Here is a 16,975-nt window from a genome sequence, read left to right as displayed (position 1 = left end):
GGTCTCTCCTGCCTGGGCTGGCTTTGATCCTCGATCCTCAGATCTCAGCCTCCTCAGTAGCTAGGATTACAGGCGTGAGCCACAAGCGCCCAGCTTACTTCCAGTTTTTGAGTGGTTTAATGGTGATAAAAATGTCACAGGCCAGGCGCCTGTGTCTCATACCTATAATCCTTGCTACTTGGTTCAAAGCCAGCCTGGGCAGGAAAGGCTGGGAGACTCTTAACTCCAATTAACTACCAGAAAACCAGAAGTAGCACTGTGGCTCAAGTGGTGGAACATTGGCCTTGAGCTGAAGAGCTGAGGGACAGCACCTAGGCCCAGAGTTCAAGCCTCACAACTAACAAAACAAAAACAAAAACAAAAAAGTATCATGGGGGCTTTTCTGCCCAGACTGACTTTGAACCATGATCCTCAGATCTCAGCCTCCTAAGTAGCTAGGATTACAGATTTGAGCCATCGGTGCTCAGCTTTAATGCTATGTATTCTATCATTTGAGCCATTCTTCCACTCCTGGCTTTTTGCTGCTTAACTGGAGCTAAGTCTCACAGACTTTTCTTCCCTGGCTGGCTTTAAACTGCAATCCTTGGATCTCAGTCTCCTGTATAGCTTGGATTATAGGTGTAAAACACCAACACTTGGCGCTACATTATTCCTTTTAATAACCCCACAGAGTGAAGTCTTTCTTTGGTTAATCAGACTCAGATGCTATGTGACCGGCCCAAGAACACAGCTGAGTTCAGAGTCACTTCCAATGTCCTTTCCTCTCCTTAACAGCTGACCAAGGATTGGGAAGGGAAGGCTGCAGGAGCCTATGCAAAAAACCAACCTCCAGCTCTTGCAAGCCAAGGGTCCTGCCTCTGGCCTGGACCCAAGGGCAAGGGGTGAAGAGAGATGCAGAGAGATGTTACCTTTCCCAGCATCCTATCTTTTCAGGAGCAATGCACTCTGCCCTGTTCTTCATCCCCCTCCTAACTCTCCTGGATGTTGCTGAGTTTCAAGCTTCCCAGTCCTTACATTCTTTTTTTTTTTTTTGGGGGGGGGGGGGTCCGGGCGTGGGGCCTGAGCTCGGCCTGGGTGCTGTCCTTCAGCTCTTCAGCTCAAGGCTAGCGCTCTACCACTTGAGCACCACTTCCAGCTTTTTTCGTTTTGCTTATGTGGTGCTGAGGAATCGAACCCAGGGCCTCAGGCATGCAAGGCAAGCGTTCTACCACTGAGCCAACTTCCCAGCCCAGTACTTACATTCTTTTTTTTTTTTTCCTTTTGCTTATGTGGTGCTGGGGAATCGAACCCAGGGCCTCAGGCATGCAAGGCAAGCGCTCTACCACTGAGCCACTTTCCCAGCCCCAGTACTTACATTCTTAAGACAAGCCATTAGCCAGGTATGGTGGTATATACCTGTTACCCAAGCTGCTTGAGAGACTGGGACAGGAGGATACCTTGAGCCCAGCCTGAGCTATATAGTAAGAAATTGTTTAAAAAATATAACACACACAAAAAAAATAAGTTTAAAAAAGTATATATACGGGGCTGGGAAGATAGCTCAGTGGCAGAGTGCTTATCTTGCATGCATGAGGCCCTGGGTTCGATTCCTCAATACCACATAAGCAGAAAAATCTGGAAGTGGCACTGTGGCTCAAGTGGTAGAGCACTAGCCTTGAGCTGAAGAGCTGAGGGGCAATGCCCAGGCCCAGAGTTCAGGCAGGCCCCACGACCAGAAAAAAAAAAAAAAAATATATATATATATATATATATATACATGTATGCATATATATATGTATGCATATGTACATATATGTTTATATATACAAACATATATGTTTATATATATATATGTTTATATATAATAAACAAGCTTCATTCCACCACATGGCTCTTCCAAAGGATTTATTGATCATATTTACAAAGGATTTCTTGGTTATATTTACATCTATTGCAAATAGTGAGGAGGCAACAGGAGGCAAGCCACAGACCTCAGCTCTGCTCTAGTTGAGGACTCAAGAGATTCCTGGGGCTCCCTGTCCCCTGTGAGAGACCTGAGATGCAGATGATTGATTCTTCTGGTCCCTTTTCTCAGGATCTTGGACCACCTTCCTGGGCCCAGGGGCTGCCTCCTCAGCTCAAGGCACAAACACTGTGGTTAGGGAGAGGCAGGCAAGGTATAGAATCACTCCTGGCAGGGACCATCTGGCCCAGCCCACCTTCTCACCCCTGGCTCTCTCTTCTTCCCTTCCTAGTCCCCCACCAGGCAGGGCCTGGCTGGACACTTGAAACCCAGATTCCTGGGTTATGCCCAGTCTTCCTTAGCCCTCCTGGAGTCCAAGCACCATCAGTGCCCTGGACTGGGGCAGTTTCCTGTCTTTGGGGTACAGGAGCAAGAAAAGCCCAATGGGAGCTGGCAGGGCAAAACCAGTCTCCCTTCCCCTTCCTGAAGCTTCCCTGTCCTGGCAGGCAGAGGTTGGGAGAAATGGAGGTCACAATGCTTTTCTCTCTTCTCCTTGCCTCCTTCTGGCTAGGAGCAGTGTCTGCACAAGCCATGATTGAGATCCCTCTGCAGCTCTCATGGCTTTGGGAGATTCAGGGACTAGGACCCCAACTGGGGGCCCTAGCAGGCAGGCCATGTAGACACAAAGGCATGGGGCCTGGACCTGGAATGTTTTGCAGCATCAGAGTAAGGAGCTGGACTCCCAGGAGATGTCAACCTGCTCTGCCCAGCCAGCTTCAGTCTCAAGCTTTATGCCAGCAGGCGGATGACGCCATTGTCTGAGCCCAGCAGAAGGTGGCGTTTAGTGGGCAGCAAGGCCAGGCTGGTGAGTGTGCCACGGAAGTTCTCAGAACTGAGCTTTGTAGTAGCCTGAGAGGGTGGCTCCAACAGGGAGCAGACGCCAATCTTGTTGGCTACAGTACCAGTGACCACTTCGCTGCCATATAGGTCGAAGGTGTGGATGGGGTCAGATGCTGACTTGTAATGATGCGTAGGCTTCTGCTCCAGCTCCTTCCAGACGGTCAAGGAGTGGTCAGAGGAAGAGCTGACCAGGACACTGCCCTCCACTGCCTGTCAGTGGTTGGAGAGAAGAGAATCTCAGTGGGGGCCTGGACATCCTGAACTCCCACCAAGCCCCAAATGCTTCCCATTTTCCCCTATATCACACAGGAAAGGGTGACCACCAGTCAGCCGTGTCATGTTAACTACGGTTAATATTAATTAATATATAGTCATGAACCTAATCACTGCTCTGTGCTATGCTTGCCCCCTCACCACATTTGATCTTCAGAAAGACCCTATGAGGTAGATGCTACCCCTGTTCCTATTTCTCAGTAGAAAAAACAGAGACTCGGAGAAGCGAGATCTCAGAGGGCCAGCACTAACACCCAGGCTGACTGCAAGACTTCTCGACCCTTATTTGTTTAGAGACTCTTGGAACCCAGGGTCCCTGGGGCCTAGAAGGAGCTGGGGGGCAACCCACCCCGTATAGCAGCAATGCTTGCTTCCCGACCTGCACCCAAACTGCGCATGAACCCTCCTGGCCATTGCAGAGTGCCTCCCTGAGGCCTATGACTGAGGATGAGGAGTAGGAACTGGTTCCCAGACCCTCTCTGGTTTCCCCACCCCCAAACCAGGGCATCCCAGCAGAAGGCATGGACTCTGCTCAGCAGTTTGGGGGCAGTAAACAGCTTCCCAGCTGAGCTTTATTTAACCTGAACTGGGTCATGGACAGGGCCCGACCCCTGATCCTCCAAGCAAGACAAATATGGACAAGGGTTACTCATTAGAACATCTCCATGGAACAGCCGGGTCAACTCTGCCCTTGGCTCCTGCCCCCTGCCTGCCTTCTGTGAGGCCCCTACAGTACACCTGGCTCCTGAGTTGGCAGAGGAAGACCAACCTCTCTGCCCATCAGTCCCTGAGCAGGTGTGAGGGACACCAATGCAAGCCTGTCATGTGTCTATACCTCCCCCACCGCTAAGGGCCTAAAGCAGAGATAAGGGGTTGGAGTTAGACAGGGCAGTAGGCAAGAGGACTAAGCCCATCACCTTGATCTGTAGAATGTCCCCTTCATGAGCTGGCCAGCCTCGCAGAACCAGACCTGTGCGGGTGTCCAGGAGCACCATGAAGCCCGAAGAGAAACCAGCCACAACACTACGGCCACTGGGGCTGACTGCCAGGGAGCGGACAAGCCCAGGGTTCAGCCCGCCACCCAGGCGGAACTCATGCTGCAGGCAGAGGGAGACTACATTGAGATGCCACCACTGACCCTATCCACCCTCCCTGAGGCCCCAAACACCACCCAGGCCACCATGACCAGAAGGCCTGATCCGCTGGCCTCATCCAGAGTAAGGAAAAGGCCAGAACCCCACCCATCACAGGGCAGAGTCCCATCCCCACAGTGGCTGCTATGAATGACATTTAATAAGTCCAACTCCTGCTTTCTCTCTTTGTGAGTCACCGCCCTGACAGGTCTCCAGAGACTCAAGTCAGGGCTCAGGAAACTAGACAAACCCCTGACCTGCAGGCCAGGCTTCCTGCAGTCCACAAAGCGCAGGGTAGAGTCAGAGCTGGCCATGGTGATGCTGGTGTGGGGGGCAGGCATGACAGCCACTGCAGTCAGGGGCACCCGGCTGTCCGACGGCTCCACTGTACGAAGGGTCTTCCCTGGGAAGGAAGGGTATAGTGCATCTGGGTCCTGGAAACTGATGGAGAGCCTTAGCCCCTTCCATATCTGCTACCTGCACCCCTCCCCCAGGGGTCTTCAGAAAACACTGGACTCTCCCCTGCTTCCATAGCCAGGCCAATTATGCTAAAAAGAGACCAAGAAACTATTTGCCAAATGCATAATACATGGTACACATCAAACCAAATCCCTATGTGTATCATCTTCTAAACCAGTCCTATTTTATGGTGAGAAACCCAATACCTCCCATAGCAGAATAATTTGCTTATAGTCACACATTAAAGTTGGTGGTGCTGCTCAAACTCAGGTATAGGCCATGTGTAGTGGCTCATGCCTATAATCCCAATTATATGGAAGGCATAAGTAGGAAGATTGTGACAAGCTTGGGCAAAAAAGCATGAGACCCTATTCAAAACCTATCTAAAGCACAAAAATGGAAGGATGAAAGGTGAACAAATGCAGCACTGGTACTCACTAGACACTATGTTGAAAATGAACTCTACACTTTGTGGGTGGTGATGAGAGAGAAAAACTGGGAGTAAGGGAAGGGATGATATTATCTAAAAGGAAATGTACTATGTAACTGTAACCCTCTGTATATCACCTTTATAAAAACGATAAAAAATTATTTTTAGGGCTGGAAAGGTGGCCCAGTGGAAGAGTGCTCGCCTCACACGCATAAGGCCCTGGGTTCGATTCCTCAGCACCACATAAACAGAAAAAGTGGGCACTGTGGCTCAAGTGGTAAAGTGCTAGCCTTGAGCTGAAGAGCTGAGGGACAGCACCCAGGCCCAGAGTTCAAGTCTCATGACGGATTAAAAAAAAAAATTTTTTTTTTAAATGTACTCTTCACCTAACATGTAAATGTAACCCCTTTGTACATCACCGTTATAATAACAATATTTGTTTTTTGCCAGTCCTGGGGCTTGAACTCAGGACCTGAGCACTGGCTCTTAGCTGCTTTTGCTCAAGGCTAGCACTCTACCACTTGAGCCACAGTGCCACTTCCGGCTTTTTCTGTTTATGTGATACTGAGGAATTGAACCCAAGGCTTCATGAATGCTAGGCAAGCACTCTACCACTAAGCCACATTCCCAGCCCAATTTTTTTTTTTTTTTGGTCAGTTGTGGGGCTTGAACTCTGGGTTTGGGCACTGTCCCTGTGCTCTTCAGCTCAAGGTGAGCACTCTACCACTTGAGCCACAGTGCCACTTCCGGTTTTCTAATGGTTTATTGGAGATAAGAGTCTCATGGAGGGGCTGGGAAGGTGGCTCAGTGATAGAGCGCTTGCCTTGCATGCTCAAGGCCCTGGGTTCGATTCCTCAGCACCACATAAGCAAAAAGAAAAAAAAGCCGGAAGTGGCGCTGTGGCTCAAGTGGTAGAGCGCTAGCCTTGAGCTAAAGAGCTGAGGGACAGCGCCCAGGCCCAGAGTTCAGGCCCCACGATCAGACCCAAAAAAAAAACCAACAAAACAAAAAATAATAAATAGGGGCTGGGAAGGTGGCTCAGTGGTAGAGCGCTTGCCTTGCATGCAAGAGGCCCTGGGCTCAATTCCTCAGCACCACATAAACAGAAAAAGCCAGAGTGGTGCTGTGGCTCAAGTGGTAGAACACTAGATTTGAGCTAAAGAGCTGAGAGACAGTGCCCAGGCCCAGAGTTCAAGCCCTACAACTGACAAGAAAGGAAGGAAGGAAGGAAGGAGGGAAGGAAGGAAGGAAGGAAGGAAGGAAGGAAGGAAGGAAGGAAGGAAAGAAAGAAAGAAAGAAAATATAAAAAAAAAAAAACTAGAGCTGGGTACCAGTGGCTCATGCCTATAATGATCTGAGAATCATGGCTCGAAGCCAGCCTGGACAGGAAAGTCCATGACACTCATCTCTAATAAACTACCAAAAAGCCAGAAGTACAGCTGGAGGGCTCAAATGGTAGAGTGCTAGCCTTGAACAACAAAAGCCCAGGGACAGCACCCAGGCCCTGAATTCAAACCCCAGGACCAGCACAAACACACTATGCCAGGCACCAGTAACTCACACCTATAATCCTAGCTTCTCAGGAGACTGAGATCTGAGGATCACAGTTCAAAGCCAGCCTGGGTTGACAAGTCTCCATGAGACTTCTCCAATTAAACCACCAGAAAACCAGAAGTGGTGTTGTGGCTCAAAGTAGTAGAGCAGAAGGGCTCAGGGAGAGTGGCCAGGCCTTGAATGTAAGCCCCATGACTGCCCCCTGAAAATAAATAACTAAAGCAAAAAGGCGAGAAGCATGATTCAAATGGTAGAAAGCCCAGCAAGTTCAAGGCCCTCAAGTCTAACAGATTTAAAGCTCTAACTGCTCCTCCAAATAACCTCATTGGCTCTCTCCCCAAAATATACTATTATTACCCCCCCCACACACACACATACTGAGACCCCATTCGCAGAGACCTGGCATAGTAGAAGAAAGAACAGGCCTCACCTGGGCCCCCTCACCTGTGAAGGGATCCCAGACGTGCACAGCCCCATCACAGCTCACTACATACTGCGGGGCCTCAAGCTGGCCCACGTAGAACACACTCTTCCGGTGCTGGGCATAGATGAGGCGGGGGGCTGTCTCACTGGTTCCGTCCCCGTAGTTGTACAATGGCCACAGGCGCACAGTTCGATCCTTGCTGCCACTCAGGAAGAAGTCCTCGCTGCTCAGGGGAGCCACACACTTGACAGCCCCCGAGTGGCCTGGGAAGCTCTGAAGGCGAATCTGGTGGAAGTGGAAATGTGCATCCTGCTGGCTCACACCAATCTCATACTGCCAGTATGCTAGCCAGTTTCCACTCAGGCCATGGGCACTCCGTGGCAGCTCCCGTTTTAAGGCGTTGTCATCATTCCCAATGCCAAGGCCTCCACCACCCATCCCTGAGCTAGGGCCCAGTAGCCCAGGACTTTCAATTTGAGAATCATTAGGGATCTGGATTCGATTTCCAATCAGGACACTCCCAAAAGTCCCTGAGTGGCCATCATCCTGGGGACAGCTCGCACCCCGGGGGTCCCTCTCAGGGCTAGTGCTGGGCATAGTGGGCTCCATGCTGGCAGGATTGTGGGTACTCAGGCTGATGCTTTCCAGGTACAGTCCGGCCAGCTCCCCAACCAGCTCATGGTTGGGGATGATTTTCTGGATGATGTCACCTGGATGGGAGGAGGAGAGGTTCTAAGATCAGGAAATTGGACAGGTGGCTGCTATACCCACCCAAGGACTTAGGAGCCACAGAAGACAACTTTGGACAAGTAGTCCTTGTCTCTGAGCATCAATTTCACTCCCAATAAAACATGATTTCCTTGGGTTAATATATTCATATGCACTGTGCTACAAATCAAAAACAGGACAGTGAATCAAACAGGCAGTAACTTGCCCTCCCAGAACATCGGTGGGGGGTTGGGGAATAATAACATACCTAACCATAAGGCTATTCATTCTATTTAAGGCAATGGCCCACATAAATGCCAGCACAGTACCTGTCCCGGAGAAAAAGCTACAAAAATGGCAGGCTACTCACACCTTTGCAGACATCTGGAGACCATCAGTATATCACCCTCACTCCCCTACTCCCGAGTCTCTCTTGCTAGCTAATGCTCAGGCACTGTTTACATGTCACCTTGAGACTTGGTGTCTGAGGCTAAAATGCTTTGATCTAATCCCTCCCTTAAAAATGTGTTCAACACTAGCCTTCAGCAAAAAAGCTCAGTAACAATGCCCAAGACCTGAGTTTAAGCCCCAGGACTGGCACACACCAAAAAAGTGCTTAAAACTAGCTCAAGGCCATGCACTGGCTGCTCATACCTGTAATCCTAGCTACTCAGGAGGCTGAGATCTGAGAATTGTGGTTCAAAGCCAGCCTGGACAGAAGTCTGTGAGACTCTTATTTCCATTAACTACCAAAAAAAAAAACAACAACAGAAAAAACTGGAAGTGGAGCTGTGGCTCAAGTGGTAGACTACTACCCTTGAGTAAAAAAGCTCAGGGACAGCACACAGGCCCTAAATCCAAGCCCCAGGACTTGTGCATGTGCACAGGTGCACGCATGCACACACACACACACACACACACACACACACACAAATGACTTAGTAGAGTACCTGCCTAGTACGAGAAAGCCCTGAGTTCATTCTTTGTAGTGCAAAAAAAAAAAAAAAATTAGTTCTATCCTCAGTACTGAACAAACAAATAAATAAATCCCAATTGTTAAAAAGAAAGGCATGGTGGTGCATACCTGTAATCCCAGAACTCAGGACACTAATAGTATCATGTCTGAGGCCAGTATAGGCTACACAGCAAGACTCTGTGTATATACATACATAAACTATTGCCACTGACTGTTCAGTAAAGCATGGAGCCCTTCCCAGGGAAGAGAGAGCAGCCACCAAGGTTGTACAAGGGAACAGGATGGGCCAGTACCCAACAGGCAGGAGAAGGGCACGTAGATTGTGTATGCCATCTCTAGGGTGAACACCTTCTGCAGCTCATCCAGCAGTGTAGGGTCCACCAACCGCCGCTGCCCATCAGAGAAGGTTGCCTCTGGCAGCTGGCCCTCACCACAGCCCTCAGGATCCAGCTGCAGATCCTGTGGGAAGGAAGCACTGAGAGTCAGAGCAGCCCCAGCCCCAGCCCCAGCCCAGCCCAGCCAGCTCCAACCCAGAAGTTCAGCCCACCTGCTGCCGAAGCTCATGCAGCTGAGAGAAGACTTGAAAGAAAGTGGCCACAGGTTCACTTAGGTGCTGCTGGACCATCTCCTGCCCAATGCGCAGGCAGATGAGGGCAATAAGGCTGATGGTCTTCACACACAGCACAGTCCGGGCCTGGGCTCCACTTGGGAACCTAGAAACAGAATTCATGAGTTCCAGGCCAGGCTCTCTGCAAGAATCTACAAAGCTATCAAGAGCTTTTTTTTTGGGGGGGGGGGGGGGGAAGTGGGGGGTGGAGATCAGTCGAGAAGCTTGAACTCTGGGCTTGGTCCCTGCGCTCTTCAGCTCAAGGCAAGCACTTTACTGCTTAAGCCAGAGCACGACTTCCAGTTTTCTGGTGGTTTATTGGAGATAAGAGTCTCACGGACTTTCCTGCCCGGGCTGGCTTTGAATCATGATCCTCAGATCTCAGCCTCCTGAGTAGCTAGGATTACAGGCATGAGCCAACAGCGCCCAGCTTTATCAAGAGCTTTAAAGACCAAGCTCAGCCAAACCAGATGAGGAAAACAAGCACAGGAAAATCGTGTAGTTTATTCAGTCAGAGCTAGAATCAGAACAAGGAATATTTCTTTTTTCAGTGCTGAGGATGAAAGCAGCTGCTTCATACATGCTAGGGGAGTCCTTTATCACACCCCCCAGCCCAGGACCAGGACTCTTGGCATCCAACTCAATGTTAATCTCCTCTTTCCTGAGCTTCCCAGTCCTGCCTATGGAGGCGCCTTCAGCCTGGCAGCTTCCCCTTGAGGCTGAGCAGGAACCTACCCTGTGACAAGGGAGGTGAGGAAGCTGAGCACAGGCAGCAGGACCTCGTGGCTGATCCGGGGCAGGATGTCCATGAGGGTGGTGTCCGAGAGGTACACAATGATCTTCTGGGTTAGTGTCACTGCGGCCAGCAGCCCTGCCTCCTTGCGGCTGTTCAGTCGGCTGGGGCTTGAGTTGTTAGCTGGGGCCACCTGGAATTACTGAGTAGATGAGCACCACGCTACTCTCCAGATACCCTGGTATCCCACAGATCCTAGGCCAGCCCTCAAGTCCTCAACTTCCTCATCCCAGGTGGGCCAAACCAGTGACTGACCAGGTAGCTGATGTAGGGCAGGTACTGGTAAGTGAGGACAGGTTCCCCATACAGGTAGGCGATGTGGAGGAGGCAGCTGAGCACAGGCCTGGATACTATGTCGCCCAGCACTGGCCTCTTCTGGTAGATGTTGCCAGCACTCAATGGGGGGCTCTCGCCACTGCTAACCGTGAACTGCTGCCGAGTGGGCCCTGCCAAGGAAGAGCCAACAGCCTTGAGCAGCTAGCAGAGGCAAGGAGGGTGCTTACCCTTCCAGGACTGTGGGAGCCATTCCTGCTCATGCTAGCCTGGGGGCCATACTGTGCCCTACCTAAAAAAAACGAAGGTCCTGAGATCCAAGATCTGCTCAGAAAGTGGTCTGAGGAGGAGCTAGTTAAGATCCCCTAGAGATGGCTGAAGACGGGCAGAGGCCTAGAAGGAGACTAGGTTTCCGGCAGTGACCACAGGCCTTACCAACATAACAAGACGTCAGCAGGCGCAGCAGGTTCCGGGCCACGTGGTGGGAGGCCACAGTGGGGCCAAGTTTGGCTGACAGCCAGCGGACCATCTTGCAGGCTGTATCTGTAGGGCAGGAGCAGGCCCTGAGCTCATCAGATAATAGCACTCATCACCACTCCCACCCCGCCCGCTGCACCCCACCCCACTTAGCTGACTCAGGCCACAGCACTGGCCTTAGCACAGTGTTCCCACACTGGCCCTCTCCATTTAGCAGTGGCAGAGGTGCTAGGCTTTTGCCTGTGGGGCTGGCCACTGCAGACTCTTCTCAGGCATGACCTGCAGAAAGTCAATCTTCCCTGGCTCTTGGCTTCTTCTTTTCCAGCCTCTCTTCCCTCAACTTCCCTGTGCTCTCTCAGCTAAATCATGTTGGCTTTTCTTTTTCTCTTGTCTTTTTTTTTTTTGCTAGTACCAATGTTTGAACTCAGGGCCTCTCACACTTGCTGGGCTTGTTCTGTGGGATGATGCTTGAGCCATGTTTCCATTTCAGCCCTTTTGTCAATTATTTTAGAGATGGAATCTTGAAGACTTTCCTGCCCAGGTTGACTTCCTCTGAATCTCAGCCTCCTGAGTTGCTAGGATTACAGGCAGGATCCACTGGTGCCCTGTCTCATGCCAGCCTTTTACTGTTTTTCTAATGGAATTAGAAGCTTCCAATTACATCCTCCCCAGAACACATTTCCCACTTCCTACTGTACCATTTTTACACGCTTTACACCCCTACTTGAACTCCAATGGTTCCTGTTTTTTGAGTTGTATGTCTGTAGTGCTGGCATAGAACCCAAGGCCTCAAGCATGCTAAGCAAATGCTCTACCACTGAGCTATACTCCAGCCTGAAATACCCCTACTTTCAAGAAAGCCTTCTCTGACCCCTCCAAACTAAACTTAAGCCCCTTTTTCCCATAAGACTAACATATTTCATTGCATCAGACTGCTTGCCATGCAGCACCTCCTCTGCTGGATTTGGTCCTCTGAAGGTAGCCTGTGTCTATGTTGCGTGGATCTGGCTGCACCAATGCTTGGCACCAAGCAAAACACTGCAAACATGGAGAGAAAAGTAGTGACTGACCAATACCTCCCAGACCTGAGGACTCACCAAGGAGGATCTTCTGTTCCTTGCCTTCTGATTGCTCTGTCAGGGGCTCCTGCTCCTGCTCCTCTGTGTCTCCCTCACCGCCACCAGTCACAACTGTCTCCATGGACAGCACTGTGTCAGACAGAGCGAGTTCAGCTGTCCCAGTGATCTCATCCTGCTCCCCCTCCTCCTCTTCCAATACCACACAGCCTTCTTCTTCCTCCTCGTCCTCCGAGCCCTCGCTCTGCTTCAAGTCCTGGCTGCTGTCGCCTGATCTGAGGCTGCTCTTGTCCACAGGGGCAGCCACATCATCTGCAGCCCGCTCCTCACCCAGCGAGGTCTCACTGGTGCTGCTTTTGTCACTTAGACGGCCCAGGCTCACAGCCTCAGGCTCCTGAGACTGTGGAGACTCAGCCACATAGAGCCCAGCTTGGAAATCCTCTGTCTCAGGGAGATCAGCCTGGTCATGGAAGCTGACCCCTGATGTGTAGTCTGGGAGCCCCAGGCCCGAGGAAGCAGCTGGCTCCTCCTCCATCTGAATCTCTTCCCCAAAGGCACAGGAACCAGGCCCAGCCCCTGGGAGCTGGCTTTCCTCATCCTCCGTGCCCACCCCCAGGCCCTTGCTCTCCTCCTGGGAAACCTCCACCCCAGCCAGCACCTGCAGGACATGGGGCAGCAGGTGGACAAGAAAGGCCTGCAAGCCCAGCCGCACCATCAGCTGTGCCACAAAACAGTCAGTGTACAGGTAGAAGCGGCCATGCAGCCGGCAGGGGCTCTCGTAGGCACCAATGAGAGGCTTCAAGAGGTACTTATTGGCATTTTTGGGGCCCAGTGCCTTGGCAACAGGCTCAAATAGGTACCAGGCCGTGTACACGGCTGTGTGCTCCTCTGACATGAGTGACAGCACAAAGGGGAGAAGGATCTCCAGGCCCTCGGGAGTGATGTCACTTAGTACTGAGCCCAGTTGCTGCCACAGAGCAAACACTAGCTCCCGTCCCTGGGTCTCATCCTCTACACGCCTTGCCTGATACAGAAGGATGAACCTGTGCAGGGCCGGGAAGTAGGAAGGGAAGGGAACTACAGAGCTGAAAGGGCTGAGAAGCTGGGCTGGGCAGGGTGGGGGCAATCCCTGGGAGACTGGTCTATATTCAAACAGTGGGTCCAACGTGCCCCTCTTTTCAACCACAAGGCCTCCAGGTCCACTCAGTTGCAGGAGTGTATCCAGCACAGGCTGCAAAGACACAGGGACCTCCTTAATGTGGCGTGTGCAGAGTCCCCGAACAGCCTCGAAGCGTACCCACAAAGATGAGTCAGGCTGCAGTGTCCGGACCCTGGTGGCAAATACCATCTCTGCCAATAGGACACCCAGCGCCTGCATGTCCCGGTGGAAGAGGTCCTGCAGCTGTACGGGTGGCTGGATCTGAGACTGCTTTGGCACCTCCAACTGGCCCCCTAAGCCTCTAGCCAGGAAGTTGCCCATTTTCTCCAGTTCCTCCAGAGCCTGCAAGGGACTGAAGCCTTCGGGAAGAAGGATCTTCCCCTCCTCACCTTCGCCAGGATCTGCCGCAGCAGCTTTATTCCTGCGGCCAGGTCGAGAGGCTGAGGCCGCTGAGAAAGACAGGACAGCAGGAGAGGCTTGACTGGAAGTGGAGCCCAGCTGGTCCCCTGCTTTCCCAGGGACAGATATGGAATCCAGAGCTTCTGTGGCCTGCTCTAAGTCATCTTCCCCTGAAATGGGCCTGTCTCCAGTCCAACCAGCCTCACACGGAGTGGCCTCTAAAACGAGCCTGCCCATCCCATTTGTGAGCTGTCCTGGGAAGTCTTCCCGGCCGGTGGTTTCCCGGATGTTCTGAACCAAGAGCCGGGGGATGAGTGGAGGCGCCGGGGCAAGGGCAGGAGCCCCAGCCAGGCGCTGAGGGTGTGGCTGATCGAAGAGCTGTACCACGCCATAGCTGGTCAGGTGGGTGTGTGCATCCACCAGGTGCAGGCATACGTTCTTCTCCTTCACAGCCTCCTTGCCCTGGAGTTTGTAGCCAAAGGTGAGGTCAATCCAGTGGTGCAGATCCTGTGATACCTCGCGGCTCTCTAGCAGTGCGCGGTGGGCCGCCACAAACTCCTGACTGGAACTGCACCAGGCTGGCACATCCAGGTCGGGCATGTCAGGGTGGATGGAGCAAAAGATAGAGGGATCAGTGTAGAACTCGGGGATGCACTCATCAGGCGTCCAGGTCTGCATCCGCTCCATGCTGGCAGGATATTCGTGGGGCTCCCACTGCGCTCGGACATGTCCACAGAGTATGGACCTGGGTGTGCGGCGAGCCTTGTACACATAGTACGTGATATCTGACAGCACATCAGAGATGTGGTGAGGAACGTGAGGTGACTCCCCGCCACCAGCACCACCTGCAACAAATGCCTGCCGGGTCATCTCATACGTGAAGTCTAGTTGCTTATCACCTTTGTTGAGGCGGAACTTGGACTTGCGCAGGTCCCTGAAGCGCCCATGGGGCGTGGTAAAATCCACCACCCAGGGAAGCACCGGGTGATAGTTGGGATCCCCCTGCCGTCGACCTGCCAACCGATTCAACTGCATGAGGTAGTGGAAATTGCTGATGCGGCCATGCACCCAATCTAGAACAAGACCCCTCAGTTCTTCCTGGCAGGTACGACACTCAGGTCCCCCTGCCCTCTCTTTTTCAGACTTAATGGCTGTCCCATCCCTCACCACAGGGGCCTGCTTGTTCTCATCTTCTGTGTGCAATTCATAAGCACTTAAGTCCAGCCGGAGCTGGCTGCAAAGCTTCTCATCCACAGCGACGTGGTGCAAGGACAGGGCCCCGCAGGCCAGCCCCAGGCGGTGACAGGCATCCATGGCCCTCAGCACACGGAAGAGAATAAAGAGCACCTTGGCTTGGCTGTTGGTCAGCTTGGCGGGGCTAAAGGTGACTACATCGTGCAGGGAGAACTGCACATAAGGATGTACCACATACAACATCTCCAGGGACTCCAGCAGGGCCTCGGCTCGCAAAAGGCTGGGACAGGCTGGGCTGCCCCGAGGGGGGCAGGGGACGTCTCTGGCGGATGACAGGCATTGGGAGGCTTCACCCACTGGCAAAAAAGGGCAGCCATAAACCCTCTGCAGAGCCTGCCTGACGGAATCCAAGGCAGGGGCAGCCGAGGGGGCAGGGCTATGACTATAGGGCTGCCCATAGGTCTGATAGGCATGGCGCCACAGGTTCCGATAATTCTGAGCAGCCACTTCCTGCATGAATCGGGTGAGAGTCTCAGGGCTATAAGACCCCTCCTCACAGGACTGGGCCCCGCCCAGCGGGTAGGACAGTCTCCGTTTCCGCAGCCCGTGCACCTCCACACGCGTCCAGCCCGGGGGCAGCCTCTGCACCGAGCGCTGCAGGAGCGTCCTGACTTCCGCTTCGCTCAGGCCCTCGGCCCGGGGACAGGGTCCGAGCCGGCGCTCGCGGAGGCCGGCGAGCCAGCGCGAGGACACCAGGGCCACCACGTGGGTACCCCCCGGGGCCGGAGCCAGCTGCCGGGCATCGATATTCAGGTCCCTCTCCACGCTCCGGAGCAGTTCCTCCATGTCGGGGCTCGGGGGTGTGGCCCAGGCCTCGGCCCGGGTGGGACGGGCGACCTCCCGCACCTTGCTCCCCTGGGCCATCTCCTCCCGGCCGCCGGGGGGCAGCGCGAGGCTGAGCCTGGCCACGGCCCTCCTCGCGATGGCTTCCGGGGTGCCAGGCCCGGGGCCGGGGAGGGCTGATCGAGGGGCTGGGACCGGGGTGCAGTTGGCTAAGGTGAACCGGCGGTGTGGAGGGGGGGGACTAGAATGGGGGAGCCCTTACCACCTCCGTAGGGTCCTGCGCTGCAGGCGCTGCGGGAAGGGGGCTGCAAGGTGCCAGCGCCGGGCTCTACCGTGACGGGTCAGCTGATGCGGGTCATGTGATCGGCCCGACACGGAAACAACCGCACGTGGCTCGCCTGGGCCGGAGAGACCCCGCCTCCTGCCCGCGCCGCCGCCCTCGCGCTCTTGGCTTTTCTTCCCGTGGTGGCTCGGCCCGGGCTCCGCAGGGTCCGGGTGCTACGCGGGAATCCGGCGGGGAGGGCGATCTGGATGGGCCGCGAGCCCTCCATCCCCCCCTCCCCTCCCCGCGTCCCCCTGTGCGCGCCGGGACGCGGTCTGGGGTCTGTTCTCCGAGATGCCAGCTCGTAAGCCGAGTGTCTGCACAGCCAGGGGCATCGACATCCCCCTTCCCCAGCGCCTGCATGGCCGCCTCCCAAACCCAGGCGCCCCTTGGCCCCCGCGGCGCTCTAAGGGGTGGGAAGAATAACGCTTGTCGTTTAGATGTTACAGGTAATAACCAGGAGCTACCAATAAAGGATTGCCCGAGTGGGTTCAAATGGAGACTGAGAAGACAGTGCCAGACTTCCATTTTTTTTCTTTTTTTCACTCTAGAGCCCTACTGTGCACAGCACAGCACCCCCCTCCCCTTCTCTCTCTCCCCCTCCTTCCTTCTCCACCTCTTCGTTTTTGAGCCCAAAATCTCACCTTATCATGTAGGTGCTCTGCCACCTGAGCCACTCTGGTTATTTTGTTGTTGTTGTAACTATGTGTAAGTATGGTTTATGTGTATGTTTTGTTTTTGTTTTTGTGGGTCCTGGCCTTGAACTTGGCCGAGGCACTGTCCCAGAGCCTCTTTGTGCCCAAGACTAGCACTCTGCCACTTGAGCCACAGCACCACTTCCAGCTTTTCCTGAGCAGCTTATTGGAGATAAGAGTCTCGGGGACTGCCCTGGCTGGCTTTGAACCACCATCTTCAAATCAGCCTCCTGAACAGCTAGGTGAATCACTGGAGCCCAGCTTCTGTAACTATGTTTCTTTCATATTCAACAGTCATAATCACACAAAGTATAACTGATTGTTTAAACAACACATTC

The 16,975-nt window shown here is 53.3% G+C and overlaps 1 protein-coding gene across 2 annotated transcripts; it reads right to left on the bottom strand.

The window, feature by feature from the left end:
* Positions 1–1,869: 1,869 nt before the first annotated feature.
* On the bottom strand, positions 1,870–15,961 carry Wdr81 (WD repeat domain 81). Of its 2 annotated transcripts, XM_042673534.1 has the most exons (10): positions 12,047–15,961; positions 10,908–11,015; positions 10,455–10,645; positions 10,142–10,332; positions 9,347–9,512; positions 9,093–9,258; positions 7,136–7,825; positions 4,506–4,651; positions 4,033–4,212; positions 1,870–3,052 (listed from the first exon to the last, which is right to left on the bottom strand). In XM_042673534.1, the coding sequence occupies exons 1-10, from the start codon at positions 15,699–15,701 to the stop codon at positions 2,732–2,734; spliced, it is 5,814 nt and encodes a 1,937-aa protein (XP_042529468.1). In that variant the 5' UTR covers positions 15,702–15,961; the 3' UTR covers positions 1,870–2,731. The 2 variants fall into 2 exon arrangements, with proteins under 2 accessions (XP_042529468.1, XP_042529470.1); XM_042673536.1 differs by lacking the exons at positions 1,870–3,052; positions 4,033–4,212 and having other exon boundaries at positions 4,518–4,651; positions 7,122–7,825.
* Between the last annotated feature and the right edge of the window lie 1,014 nt (positions 15,962–16,975).

This window comes from Dipodomys spectabilis, unplaced genomic scaffold (assembly GCF_019054845.1).
Source record: "Dipodomys spectabilis isolate Male_0828 unplaced genomic scaffold, ASM1905484v1 ptg000018l, whole genome shotgun sequence".
Lineage (NCBI taxonomy): Eukaryota > Metazoa > Chordata > Mammalia > Rodentia > Heteromyidae > Dipodomys > Dipodomys spectabilis.
Note: the sequence above shows the minus strand (reverse complement) of the source record. Positions and strands in the feature narration are given on the sequence as shown.

Excerpts from the sequence above, each read along its gene's own strand:
- Wdr81 (XM_042673534.1), bottom strand. The coding sequence starts at position 15,701 with ATGGCCCAGGGGAGCAAGGTGCGGGAGGTCGCCCGTCCCACCCGGGCC. Across the intron at positions 9,259-9,346 it reads TGCATGAGCTTCGGCAGCAG|GATCTGCAGCTGGATCCTGA; the intron begins GTGGGCTGAACT and ends TCCTTCCCACAG. Across the intron at positions 3,053-4,032 it reads GGGACATTCTACAGATCAAG|GCAGTGGAGGGCAGTGTCCT; the intron begins GTGATGGGCTTA and ends AACCACTGACAG.